The sequence below is a fragment of the Lepisosteus platostomus genome, chromosome 6 (assembly GCF_059453375.1).
Source record: "Lepisosteus platostomus isolate fLepPlt1 chromosome 6, fLepPlt1.hap1, whole genome shotgun sequence".
Taxonomy (NCBI): domain Eukaryota; kingdom Metazoa; phylum Chordata; class Actinopteri; order Semionotiformes; family Lepisosteidae; genus Lepisosteus; species Lepisosteus platostomus.
The window spans coordinates 65,016,052-65,030,354 of NC_142616.1; the positions used below are offsets into that span (position 1 = coordinate 65,016,052).

At 37.9% G+C, this 14,303-nt stretch overlaps 1 protein-coding gene across 16 annotated transcripts in view; it reads left to right on the forward strand.

Annotated features, from left to right (window-relative positions):
- Positions 1–14,303, forward strand: part of LOC148662139 (voltage-dependent L-type calcium channel subunit alpha-1D-like) — a 118,873-nt gene that overhangs the window by 81,360 nt on the left and 23,210 nt on the right. For 9 of the 16 annotated variants that reach the window (XM_088636958.1, XM_088636948.1, XM_088636950.1 and 6 more), the window contains 10 exons: positions 1,239–1,397; positions 1,949–2,059; positions 5,143–5,226; positions 9,431–9,463; positions 10,692–10,820; positions 11,514–11,579; positions 11,708–11,799; positions 12,288–12,447; positions 12,830–12,957; positions 13,541–13,637. In XM_088636958.1, the coding sequence (XP_088493084.1) occupies positions 1,239–1,397; positions 1,949–2,059; positions 5,143–5,226; positions 9,431–9,463; positions 10,692–10,820; positions 11,514–11,579; positions 11,708–11,799; positions 12,288–12,447; positions 12,830–12,957; positions 13,541–13,637 (1,059 nt within the window). Of the gene's footprint in view, positions 1–1,238; positions 1,398–1,948; positions 2,060–4,322; positions 4,407–5,142; positions 5,227–9,430; positions 9,464–10,640; positions 10,821–11,513; positions 11,580–11,707; positions 11,800–12,287; positions 12,448–12,829; positions 12,958–13,540; positions 13,638–14,303 lie in introns of all 16 variants that reach the window. The other 7 variants (XM_088636959.1, XM_088636960.1, XM_088636965.1 and 4 more) reach the window with 4 other exon arrangements.

The window sequence follows — 14,303 nt, forward strand, 5'->3', positions numbered from 1 at the left end:
TAAGCTATGCAGCCTTGATTACTGCGCATTGTTGTTGGTGCATTTTTTGGAGGGTTCTCTATGCAAAAAAGTAAAATTTTTGAATTGGCAAATTTGTTGCCTTTTCTTTGTTCATGAAAGTAGTATCTGTATAGTGGTTCAAAGTTTGCGCTGGCAGTTTGATATTTTGGTGACCTTGGCCTTATGACTTTTATTCTCTCTGCCAAATGGGATAAAAACAAACCAGTATTTCAGTTAGTATCGCAGTGATACTATTGCTCAATATTTGTGTATAATTAAGCCTAATGTTCTTGACCTGTATGTTCTAAAGTTGCTAGGTGAGATTAGTTTGATAAACTGTGTCTGCGCTATCAAAATATCCATCGGTTCCTGGATACTACGAAATGTGTGTCAGCTGTGTTCTGATAAATCAGGGTCAGGATTTTTTCTGATAAACATGTTGTCATAACAAAATGTCTAGTTAGGGTGAGACAATACTAGCCTGCTTTTTAAGCACTACTTTATACTTTTCTTATATTGCAGAAGTATACATACCTGTATTTCTGTCTAGTTTTTGTGTTAGATAACATCCTGTTCTGCCAGAAATCTTGTTTATACCTTTTGCAACAGATGTACATTTGTTTAAACTGCAATTGATCGTTGCAGGGTAATTATTGCTGGTTTATCTTTTGAAGTAAGAGTGTTTTTAAACCCTATGGTCATGTAATCCGCAATGACAAGGAAATGCAATATTAAGCAGCACCAGTTTATGTATATAAAACATTTTTAAAGTTTCTTAAAATCACAAAAACACAAAGTTAAGCAATATTTAGTAAGTGAAATTCTGAATGCTTTGTATAGAAATTTCCAACCACATACTCATTAGGAGGTGAAGTAGCACACAAAAAGTTCTATGAATATAACCCTTTATCTCAAATGCATTATTTAAAATAAAACAGGTGTTAGCATGTTCTGGCTAAAATTTCACATTTTGGGGTTAGTAGCTTTAGTTACATTCCAAGATCACTGAATTTACTACTTTTAAAAGAGGCTTTTAAGAGACTACAGTAGGAGTCTCCTTCGTGCTGAAAGCAGCATCTTAAAACTTTACTTTTCTTTCTTCCAGCTTCCTCTTGACTCAAGGCAGTGCTGGTTTTTGATTATGATGGCCACCTGCCCCAAACGATCATGTTTGGGACGATCTGTGGCACAGAGATTGTGAAAGGTGTGTAACGTGTTGCTCTTCTAATCCCTGACAGCGTCAGTGTGTGGAATACGCTTTGAAGGCTCGTCCGCTTCGCAGATACATCCCTAAAAACCCTTACCAGTATAAGTTCTGGTATGTGGTGAACTCTACTGGATTTGAGTACATCATGTTTGTCCTCATCATGCTCAACACACTGTGCTTGGCCATGCAGGTAAGAGCTGTTCTGTGCAGGGGGGGCTGTGCTTACCGCTACCTTTCCTACTGAGTTTTTAAGTCAAGCAGTCTTTGGGTTAGGCAGTGCCTGTGTATCTGTAGTGGATCACAGACACCTAGGAGCTCGTAGAATGCCCGGCTGATCATTTCATATTATGTTATATGTATTCATATTTTTTATATTTGATATTAATAAGCTTTAAGAAAATGTCTTCTTCAGGTAAGAATGTGTGCAAATAAGTGTATACCTACCACCGCTGCCGATTGGATGTTTAATTTGGGCAATCATCACGCTTTAAACAAACATGTTTAAGATTTGTTTTGTAAGAAAAAAATATAACCCACATGTAGGAACTGGGAGCCCACAGCTCAGTTTTTAGTGTTGGAAAACGAGTATGGCAGCACCTCTGTAACTCTGCAGTGCTTAATTTTCTAAACGGAATGTTATTTAGAAAAAAATGCAGCTTCATTCCTGCTAAATTGAGTTTTCTAAAGCAATCAATTACCAGAAAATAATTATCATTTGAGCTGTTTTCTTTTCCCTTTTAGCACTATGGGCAGTCGCCTCTTTTTAATTACGCCATGGATATCCTCAATATGGTCTTCACAGGAGTCTTCACTGTGGAAATGGTTTTGAAACTAATAGCCTTTAAACCAAGGGTAAGTGATTTCTTTATGACTGCCTGGTGGCACGTTATAGACACTCACACACCACAAGTTGCTAACTTTTTGAACTTAAACGAAACCTGATGGACCCGGAGATGTAATATGCATTTTGTGCTTTTTCTACTCTAACAGCATCTAACACTCTGAACTAATATCCATTGATTTTTACATAGTTTGAAGACTATGTTAAATGGCTAAAACGTTTTCAACAGCCAGCTCTGACTGGGATTCCCCCAGCGGCGCCAAACAACTAACAGGCAGTGCTGAGTCTTCATCTCTGAAAAACAGTGATTCCTGAAGCCTCTTACTGACGTTGCTACTGACAAAGAGACGCTCTGTAAAGCTTGTAGCGAGTCAGAAGATGATTGGCTCCCTGGGTGAATTGGTGGTACATAAAGCAAATGACAGGATCTTTTATCCAGAAAGTCAAATCTTGAACAAGTGGTGATTCCATAAAGGGCAGGCATATAATTCAAAAGTATCAGGCGACAGCAGAGTTTGAAGGACTGGAACCACCATAAAGGTTTACATTCCCCCTTAAAAGAAAACAAAATGTGAATAAAATGTCACAGTCCAGTTTTGGCCTTATTTATTTGCCATTTGGAATGATCATCTCTCATCTGCTCATATTCGGCTCTTTGAAATGGCTTGTATTAGTCAGCGGAGCTCAAGTCCTTGTCGGAGTACTGGGGAGATGAAGTTGACTGAAGTGTCTTCTGAAATGTACACAGTTGAACCATACGCCAGTTTTATTATTTTATTATTGCAAGCTTTATTATTGAATCTACGGTGGCATCCAGTGGAATACTGATGCAGTCACATTCTCGTGCAACAATTCAAGGGGCCCTGGACTGACTCAAAATTCCTTTGTGATGCCACTTGTTCTTTTATGCACCACCAATAGAGAATCCTTGTTGCAGTCAGCTAATGATATAATTCAGATTTAAACCAGGGGTGTCTGGATTACAAAACCCACTCAGCATGCCGGGTAACTGGCTTTACAGTGTGAGACACTCGGGAGTTTTTCTTATTTAGTATAATAACATTTTTTATTGCTTTATGTGTATCTGGATACTCCTTTAAAAGGTCAATTTTAGTTATTTCTCAGATTACACTTCTGTAGTATTGTCAATTTTAAACCCTTATGATCCAAACTCTTTAAGTTTCTTAACTGCAGAAGAGATAATGACAATCATTTCAACATTTTACAACAGATTTTTGTGGAGAAAAAGGACAGATGGCCAGTAAGTTAACCTGGACTGCTTGGAGTGGGTGGAAATTTTTATTCTGCATGAGATGTGTAGGATAAAGTGACTTGTCCATTAGACAATTCCCCAAGTTTCCCTTAAGAGGTCTGTTTATGATCATATACGGTATATAAGCGACTTTTTTCTCCTTGGATTTTTTTAAATGCAGTCGCATACAAATTAATGTTACCCTAAAAATACGAGTAAAATGTTCTTGTTCCAACAAGTTCTATAATAAAACACAAGGAAAAAAAGAATAATTCTCTGCCAGTGGAAGTGAGATGCACTTCCTACTGTAACTGCACTGTTAATGAGATCAGATGCATACAGTTATCACGCTTGCAGAAAAACGAAGCTGTCCTGAATGTAGTAACATTACGCATACAAGATGACAGTTCCACTCCATTCCTTGGCCCCAAAATGTGCATGTCAGATGTTTGCATTGCGTCATCATCCTGCTTTAGTGTTACCACTTTATTAACAGCAGAGTGGTTTGCGTTTGCTTACATCCTGAAAAGAACTGAAACTTTTATACAAAATTTCAAAGCCAGACTGATTTTTTTCTGGTTTTCTACTGTATGTGTGTAGCCCATAAGACGCCCTGTCGTAAGATTTCAGTTTAATGCATACAGGTATTGTGATTTGGTTTCAGTTTTGATAAAGCCCTTAAAGAACTGCACTTTGGTGACCAACATGACTGAACAGTGCAGAAAAAGTCATCTAAGAAATATTTAAAAATACATCTTTGGATCTGTCACATGAGAAGTCAAACAGATGGATGCATGTGTTTGAGTTTGTATATGTTTGCATATATATACGGTATGTGTATATATATGGATTTCTTTTTTGGGATGGGGGCAGATATTTGTTTCATTGAAGCATGCTTCTGATTTAATTAGAAGGGGTCCGTGTCCTTTTTCAGTGTGCACTCTCCCTACCTATTTGTTTGAATTTCTGTCCACCCTCCCTTATCCCACAACCCCCCATCTACATCTGGCTGCTTTGTGTAGGGTTATTTTGGAGATGCCTGGAACGTGTTTGATGCCCTCGTCGTTATTGGCAGCATAGTAGACATCGTTCTCAGTGAAATAGATGTGAGTATCCCTCACCCTGCCCCGTTCTTCCTTTAATCTACTCACCCTGTCCTGGACAAGTCACTGGGCTACAATTTTCTCATCTCACAACTTCTCTTCCTTCTTTTTTTTGAGCTAACCTTACAGGCATTTGGAGAGGGCAGTCCGGCTAGACCAAAGAGAGACCCACCGTACTGCTGTATCTGTGAATCCTAATGGCTTTTAACACCTCTTCTAGCTTAATGGATTCATATAGAACTTATTAAAAGCAATGGGCCTTATAATCAAAACATTTATGTGTTCTAACGCACATACTGAAGCTTCATATAGGGGTTGAAACAACTGACCATTGCACTGTAGTGCCCCATAAAAATTGTGCACATGTATTTTGTATGGATGTGGTTCAGTACAAACCTGCTAATCACATTAGAGTTTACCAGTACAGACTTGAACTTATGGTTCAGAATTCTGGTCATAAAAGCGTCTCCTGTAGATAGACCATTTAGTGTAGTCAATACATTGCTCAGGGCTTTGAAAGACCAGGCTTTAATGTGTTCTAAGGGGAGCCGTTTTTACACTGGAACTGTTGGTCTGCAGGGGTTTTCACAGATACAGTACTACTGGGCAAAAGGATGTCACCAAGGCACTTTTTCTAGTTGCTCTCATCTTTTAATTGTCAGCTTCTTAACTTTTTTTCTCTTTTTCTCTGCCCTCTCTTTCCTCTCTTTCTGCTTTCCTTGGTTGTGTGAACTAACAGCACTATTTTACTGATGCATGGAACACTTTCGATGCCTTAATTGTTGTTGGTAGCGTCGTTGATATTGCTATCACAGAAGTAAACGTAAGTATATTTTGGTAATATTTTTGGAGCTTTTTAAAAACAAATATCCCCAAATAATGCCATTTTTACAGCGACATAAAGGTGTGATTATATTCTCCATGCAGGATGGATACATACTGAAATATTAATGTACAGTAAAAGCAAGAAAAATATCATTTTTTAATCTCAATATTTTTTTCAATTATCAGTACTTTTCATAATACAAGGTTCCAAAATGTTGAATGTTTTAATCTTTCATAGCTTCTGTTGATTTTGATTGTGAAACTTGAAGATGTTTGTTTCTTCTATCACTTTAGCACTATCCCAGTCATCGTGCACTGTAACCCACAATTATATAGTGCTGATGCCTGTTTGCAGGGAAGATAGCATCATACTTGCATCAGTATTGGTTTAGTGAATTTTATTTATTTGAAATACCGAGAAAGAAAACCATGCTGAATGTTTAACGTCACTGTTTGTAACGTCGTGTATATGTATTGGTGTTGCATATTTCTGCTCTGTTTGTAAGGTCTGTGTATTTAATTGTGCAATTGTGCAAGAACATTCTTCATTACAGAAAATTGTCTGTCAAAGCATTCATACTTGTCTCTTTTCTGAATGTTGGTTTATGGAGTTCCAAAGATATTTGTCTAATATTTGTTCATATCCATTCTATCTTCTAGAAACTTGTAGAGGCAAGTATAAAGGAAAATTGACATTTTTGATGTGCTTGTAATCTGCTTTTTAACAATTATCTTAGTGGAATTTTACACTACACACACTTTAATGTATTGTTGGTCATCTAATGTTTTATGGTCTTGAGCAAAGTCAGTGATAAGAATTAAGATGTTGTATTTGCAAACAAACATTTTTAAAACACATTGAAATTGTGCTCACAATGAAAATATAGGAGTAAAAAAACAGATTGTTCAGTTGAAAAGTTGGGATTCTGATAGCTGCAGCTCTTGCAAGTGTAGAGGAGAGGTATTATCATGATATAATGATGATAATGATTATGTACAAGTATATTTACTTTCTCAGACCTTAAACGTAAAAATATTACATAGTTTGTGCAGTAATAGCTCACTTTTTTTCCAAGACTGGATAAAATTTTGGATGACTGCTATGACAGTAAATGAACTGGTTTTCTGCATGGTCATTTAACATCACAGATTGCACTTAACAATTCTTTTTAGCTTCAGACAATTTGTCTTTGATTTAATTAAAGTTCTCACAGCCAGATGTTCTCATTCACTTAGCACATCTTTACCAACACGTACAGTATAATTCCATTCACTCAGTTTGTTCATTAGTGCCATTATTTTTTTACCACAGCACATTTTGAATCAAAAGAACAGTGATACAACTGAACGATTATATCAAGGAGACATGTGAAGGGCATGAAGAAGCCACCGACAATAACAACAGTGAGGGGCAGACTTTAAAATTTTCATTTTTTTCCTGCCCACCACATTTTTGTAGACACATGAAGAAGTGTACAAACATATTCACAAAGCTAATTTTTTAGCCTTTTATGACTTCTTGGGACTCTATTTTTGAGGTGTTCTGTGTTCTAACTAACGAAATGGCATGTCGGAGCAGTGCTTGTGGTTTTTCTGTCCCTGGGTTGGTGTACTGTACGTGTTTGTGTGCAGGAGTGATCACAGAACCGTTCTCACAGGGTCTTTCACTGCATAGTGCTGTTGAGCCCTTGTGCACAAAGCAGAAATACTCATTTACGGTGAACTGCATGGCAGAGTAGCATAGGAATGCAAAACAGTGAATTACAGTTCAACGTTTTGAAGTAGGCTCATTTTTTATATCTTTATTCTAGGTGTTTTTACTTTCTTGAGTGAATTTTAGTGAAAGGCTTTGTGACTCATCTGGTCCTCCCCGTCATGGATAGGACCTCTCCCTTGTTGCCACATGCCTCCCATCTGTTATCACATCAGACCTCTGCCTCTAATCTTTAATTCATCCGTCCCTTCTCCCTTTTGGTGAAGTCTGCATGATGCACATCCTTGCTGTGTCAAAGTGTTGGATGTTTTGAGTTTTTGTTGTTGTGTTTTTGTGTTGTTGTTTTGTTTTGAACCATTCCACCATGTATATTTGTAACATTCATTTTGTGTTCCCTGAACTCACTGTAGATGGCTTTGGGTCATCCACTTCATTCCCCTCCGGTCAGTGGTGTGAGTGGAATTGGAGAGCGTGCAGTTTCTTCCCTTCTTTCAACCTCTTCCTTTTCAGCCAAAAAGAAACTTGGACCTCTTCCCTTGCATGTCTTTGTGTTCTTTTGATGTGGTTCCGCACAAGCCCTGCTACTAAGACTGCATCGTAATTGGTGTCTTCTGTGGCAGCATATCTTGTGAGAAGCCAGCTTGCGTTCTGAGTTGTGAGAAAGGAAATTGCGTTATGAGTTGCACATTTATGTCTGTTCTTGTTCGTGACAATGTGGTTTAGGCAAATTAACAGTGTACCGCAAAATGAAAGTTTGGTGTTCTTCTGTCCTTCTGATCATTTCATTTTTAAATCCTAAAGATCTCTGTATTAAGAACATTTACTTGGTGACAGATAAAATTGAGGCACTTTAGAGATTGCCTTGACTGCCAGACAAGGCAAAACAACTTAAGTTTTTTTTTCTGTTACATGAAACATTGTACACTCATGAAACTGATGCACATACTTTAAAAAGAAGCCAATTTTAATCTGTGGTGCTCTAACATCTCTCTCTGGAACAATATAGTTTTGGCCAGCAAGGGGTATTGCTAGTTGGCTAGTTGTCATTTTAACTCTCTCAGTTTCAGTTGTGTTATTGATGATGATTCTTGATGAGGATATAAAATACCAAGTTTTTAAAAGGTTTTTCAACTCTGACGTATTTGGCTTCTTTTGCTTTTGTTTTTCTGTAGTCAGCTCTTTTAGCTTAAGAAGATCAAGTATAGGGATCAGGTGTGTAGCATTCAGTCAGATGCATGGGACACAGGAGTGCTAGCATATGTTAAGCCTTCAAGCAAACTGCTTACTCTTTACCTGCACCGATCTGCATAAACAACCCAAGTCTGGCACTTTGGCGGTGCTTAATTGACATATCAGAATTGCATGGATTGCTGCAATGCAAAAGAGAACATCTTCATCACTCAAGTTTCTTGCGTGGAGTGCTTGTCTGCAATGTGTCTGTGCCTAAAGCATGTTTCATACTGTAAGTGTTTGACCTGGTTTTCTTGTAGAACAGACCTTGATTCTAGTATACATCTTATGATTTATACTCATTATCATTTACATCTCACTCTGAAAAGGTACAGTACTGTACTGTATGTAGCAAATAATAGATTTTGAAATTTAGACAGTACGTAATGTAATTCTCACTGAAATCTAAAAAATCTGATATTTTAAAAATGAATACAAAATTTAAGCATAATATTCTATCCAAAAAGTACTCTGTGTTTTCGAAACCTGGTATTTTAATGAGTACATTTGTTTTTTCCCATTTCAAAAATTTGATTCACTTTTGCAGGTCAGTCATGTTCATGGTCTGCGTTTCTCATGGATGTCGTGTCCTTTATGAGCAGTGTGTATGCAAAAAGTGTTTCGCTTTATTTAAATATTGATTCACTCAGAACAAAGTACCAGGATTTGAAAATCAGTCATGAAGCTGAACTATGTTTTTTAAAACAGTTAGGGTTAATAGGGTTAATAGGGTGTAATAGGGTTACAGTAATCGAAACACTCCCAAAGAATACAAGGGAGCTAGACATCAGAAAAAGGAGGATTTGAAGGATTAATTATAACTATTTATTTGATGTCCTCGTCACTTGCCCACACCAAACCAATTGTTCTGCCATGTTCACATTTAAATTGAAGGAGTAAATATGCTTATGTGTAGTTATTTGCTGTGCAGACAGCATTAACTAGTGCGACTGGCAATACAGAATATGGCCTGATGCATATTTAAAATGCTTTTTTAAAATACCGTTTTAAGGTTTTAGTTTTTTACTTGGTGTAAAATGGAAGAGGGAATTTATTTTCTCCAAGCAGCTGCAGGGTGGCATGATCCGTACACATCAGGCCATCTACATTATTCCAGTATACTATAGATGCTTCTGATACATTGTCAGTCAGTAATTAAGACAATTGCATTCCATGAATTTAAAGAGAATTTGTTTAATCAATTACTTCTCCAGCTCATTTCACCTTTCGCCATTAATGCAGCTCTTTAATTTTAAAGCCAACAGAAAGTCCCCCAGTTGGAGAGTCTGGGGTAAGGCTGTCCACCTGTTCCCCTGCGTCAGTTTTGTTTTCTGTCAGCTTAAGATTTTTTTTATGTTTCTTCACCTGCTCTGACCTTTTTAAATTTTAAGTTTTTTTTTCCTTTTGAGATTTTCCTTTTTTCTTTTTTTTTCCAAGTAGTTGAATTTCAAGATGAATGCGGAAAAAAAGTAGTTGGTTTTTCCAGTGGGCTGGGAGTGTGAACAGAAATCTTCCCTTCCGGGACCTTTTTTAACCCTCAGAAATGCATGATCCTGGAGCTTCCAATGGTTCATAGATAGGGGCAGTGTCTGAGCTTATCTCGGCATGTTTTACCTATGGAAAGGGACCCATGCTTGTGCAGATTAATGCAACTAAGTATGGAGAGGTATACAGCATGCACCTTAATTTCCCTCTTATGTCTCTCTCCTAGCTTTAAAAAGCGCTAACACTTGGTAATGCTTAAAAATATACTCTTTAGTTACATATCAACTAATGGCACGTACTGCATGAAGGTCAAAAGTTTAAAGTGACAGAAAGCTTTTCTCCTGTGAATTGGATTAAGTACTGATCTTATTCGTCCTGCAGTTCAATCGCAGCAATCCTTTGGTAAATATGTGTAAATTATATTTACCTGTTCATGACATTATTACCAATAACCTGCTTATACAGGTAATCAGAGGAAAAGTTTCTCTATTTTCTAAAACTTGCTCATGTTTCAGGTCTCACGCAGGTTATTTTAAAGTTTGCCTAGGAAGTTTTGGGCGTCCTGAAACTGCGTGCACAGAGCATTGATCAAGGTTATTCTTTGGTCTTATGCGTGAAGTGACACCACAACAGTACTTCATGCATATTAGTTCATATGTACCTAATTACATTACTTTATTCATTAGGATGCAATGTCCTTGAAAGGGGGGTGTTTTATTTGGTCTAGTAACAGACCAAAATTGTACCGCCTTTTACAGGACAAAAAGCAAAGCACACAGGTTTCTGTGTGGAGCCTGAAGTGTGGCTTGTGTCAGGTGTGGTCCTTACAAGACCAGCGGGCAGTGACAGCACTGTAACTCCAAAGGCACACACAGTTCATGCTAAGGCATGCAGAGGTCATACTGTCGGGGCACGTGCAGCATGTCGCAGGTTTTCTAGCTCACTTGTAAAGCATTACCAAGCTCTGTCCCTGGCCCCGGGAGCTGTGCATGCCTCCCCTCTGTTGGGAACTGACGGCGGCTCGCTCTCCCCAGAACACCGAGGACAGCTCGCGGATCTCCATCACCTTCTTCCGCCTGTTCCGCGTGATGCGGCTGGTCAAGCTGCTGAGCCGGGGGGAGGGCATCCGGACGCTCTTGTGGACGTTTATAAAGTCTTTTCAGGTGAGTGGCTCTCCTGCTTTGAGGTCTGACATCATAGAATGGGTCGCCTTTGATCCTGCACCCCCCAACGAAAGATGTCTGTTCGGCTGAGGTTGGTGTCTCTTGTGCTCGTGTGCAGTGCTGTCTCCTGGGAGGAGAATGTTCTTGCTTTTGTATTCTGATTGCTACAAGCCAAAATTAATTAATATGGATTGTCTCCAATAGTTATGTCTATATCTCAAATTGGCTGTCCATTATTTCCAGTGGTCGATGGACAGCCTATTATTCGAAAACAAGTACAGTTGTTTTAATGGATTACCGATTTAAAATGAGTGATTTTATATGTTGTGCTCTGTTGGTATTTAAAATAATCAGTAAATATTTGGGGCGTCGCAAAAGCTTCTATAAGAGAGTCCCTGAAATGACTTTATCTTAAGCAATCAGCTTCTGGTTTAAAGTATTCTCTGGAATAAAAATAATCTCTAGCTGTACATACTTCAACATCTTCATTCAAAAGTGCTGCTTGTTATTTGTTTTTAATCCATGAGTGCCAATATACATAACTAAGCATTGTTGGTGCAGATCTGTCTATCCAATATGACCCTCTAATGCCAACATGTATACTGTATGTGTATGTTGCAGTGCAGTACTGAAAAGATGTTATTCTCTTTTGCTTTCCTGATGATTGATTTTTGTTTTTCATTTTTCCCCTAGGCTTTGCCATATGTTGCTCTTCTGATTGCCATGTTGTTTTTCATCTATGCTGTAATCGGGATGCAGGTATTTGCAAAACGAAAATATGTCACTACTTAAATGAGAGAGTTTATAGTTAGCCGCGTACTATACGTCTAGCGCTCACGATGGAAATTACTGATGGAAAAATAATAAATGGAGTGTTTATTTCACAGATTTTTGGGAAAATCGCCATGGTAGACAACACTCAGATCAACAGAAATAACAACTTCCAGACATTTCCACAAGCAGTACTTTTGCTTTTCAGGTTAGTAGTCTTAGTAGGTATAAATTTATTCATGAATACTTTATGTGATTTATATCATTAATTAATATATTTTACATTGTAAAAATATATATAATATTATGACATTTTATATAATAAATTCATAAATACTGTATATAATTTGCACGACTGTGATAAGTTGTGAAAGCTGAATTTAAAATTGAGGGAACACTAAAAATGTCATCAAAACCAGCCCTTTACTAATGAAGTGTTCAGATCTTCTGGAGATTGTACAAATGAGATGGACAGGTTCAGGCATACAGGTAAGAGTTAATCTGTGGGCATTTCTGCAGGAACAGCAGGTGTTATCATTTATTCCATCACAGTCACATTTTGCACTGACTGAATGCAGTTAGACAGATTCCCATAACGCATTTGCTTTCACAGACATGGGGACAGCTCTTGCCTGCCCTTCACTGCCCCTGTCCATTGGCGCAGCTGACTGAAGACGGGCTGCTTGTGTCTTTCAGGTGTGCAACGGGCGAAGCTTGGCAAGAAATCATGCAGGCATGTCTGCCAGGCAAACGTTGTGACCCCGAATCCGACTATAACCCCGGCGAGGAATTTACGTGCGGCAGCAACTTCGCTTTTATTTATTTTATTAGTTTTTACATGCTGTGCGCCTTTTTGGTAAGCATGGCGTCGTGTGTGAAAAATGTACAGGCTTCATATACAGTGGCTTTTAACTGTCTCTTTTATTTCTGTCTTTTGGCGAAACTGCTCGCCAAGCTTATGTTTTGCCAGGAAGTGCTTTGCGTTGAGTAGTTTTGGTTGATGTCTAAAATACGTCAAGCTTTTTCACAGCTACCAAGGACGGTTGGGTTTGCTGAATGAAATGACTGAAAAACAATTTGCTCAAAGTAGAAAGCAAAAGATATATTGCTGTAAAATACTATACCTTTGCCATTTCTTAAAAGCAGTAGAATTAACTTAATTTTGTTATTCTCAGAAAAGATGGGTTTGCATCAAACTTAAATCTGACCTAATCTAATGAGTAATAACTTTATTTTAGATCATTAACTTGTTTGTTGCTGTCATCATGGACAACTTTGACTATTTGACACGTGACTGGTCCATACTTGGGCCCCACCACCTGGACGAGTTTAAGAGGATATGGTCAGAATATGATCCTGAAGCAAAGTGAGTAAGAAAGTGGACTGAACCGATAAAGAATGGAAAAACCCTGACCGGAATTTGTGGAAAACATTTAGAGGGAAACGATAAATATAAAATATTACATAAATAATATAATATTATGAATATTGATATAAATAATATAAAAATAAGACTGAAATAAAAAACGTAACATTCTTACATAATACTTTGGAATCATTGTTGTGTAGTTAACTGCATGTCATAAGGAGAATTTAATCTAACTATAATAGTATTATTCTATTCAATAGTAAATTTTAGTTGTAAAGGTAAGCTTAGAATCCACATAAATACATTTGAAGCAGAAATTGACCAGAAGTGAAAATCAACCTGGGCAACATAAGAAAATCTATCAAAAAAAGAAGGGGCTATTTGTGTTCACAGCATCAAAGTAGTGTTCACGGAAGATAATGAAAGCATTGTGTTTCTGTATTCTGTTCTGAAGGAATTGCGCTCTTATAGGCCCCTATATTCTCCGTTCACATTGATAGCTGTTTTGCGAATTGCTTCACTGCTGTGCTCCTGCCTCCTTTTGGCCAGCTTTTTAAACATGATGCTCTTTTTTTTACAGGGGCAGAATAAAACATCTGGATGTAGTCACTCTGCTGCGTCGCATTCAGCCTCCGCTGGGCTTTGGCAAACTATGTCCACATAGAGTGGCTTGCAAGGTAACAGCCTCAACACCTGTATTTTGGTTAGCCGATTTCTTTGGGCCCTGGATGTTGCTCCTACAGTAATTATGTACTTTGATCAGCTTACCTCTGTTCACCCTAGAGCAAGGTACTGCCTTTTGAGTGCTCCAGTAGAAAACCATGCTCTTTAATTGGGTATTGTCCAGGTGGTAATAGTAAATTAAAATTCCTTGTTAGCTGCCTTGTCTGGTAAAATAAAGTTTTATTTATTGCCTATATATAGTGTATGTATATACTGTATAAGCACGTGGTGCTATTGGTTCCAATACAGCATTTTTCGTGTTTTTATTGTTTCTCAGTATAAATTGGGCGTACTCTATACAGTATATATAGAGATGATCTGTTGTATGGTTATAGAAGATATCATAAAAATAAAGGCACCAGATTTGTACAGGGCACATTGATTTGATCTGACAGAAAAGCTCAGGGAGAATTATCACATGGGGGTAGTTATATCAAGTATAAGAAAATCACTCAGGGGACTGAGACAGAGCCGAGTTGTTTTCCAGGAGACGCTGAGAAGTGGAATCACTCCGGCAGCGCAATCACAATCTCCAGCAATTCCGAACAAATCCGTTCTGACGGCCTGTAGTGTTCCAGGGACTTTGGCAGAGCTACTGTCATCAACATTGTATTGATTTT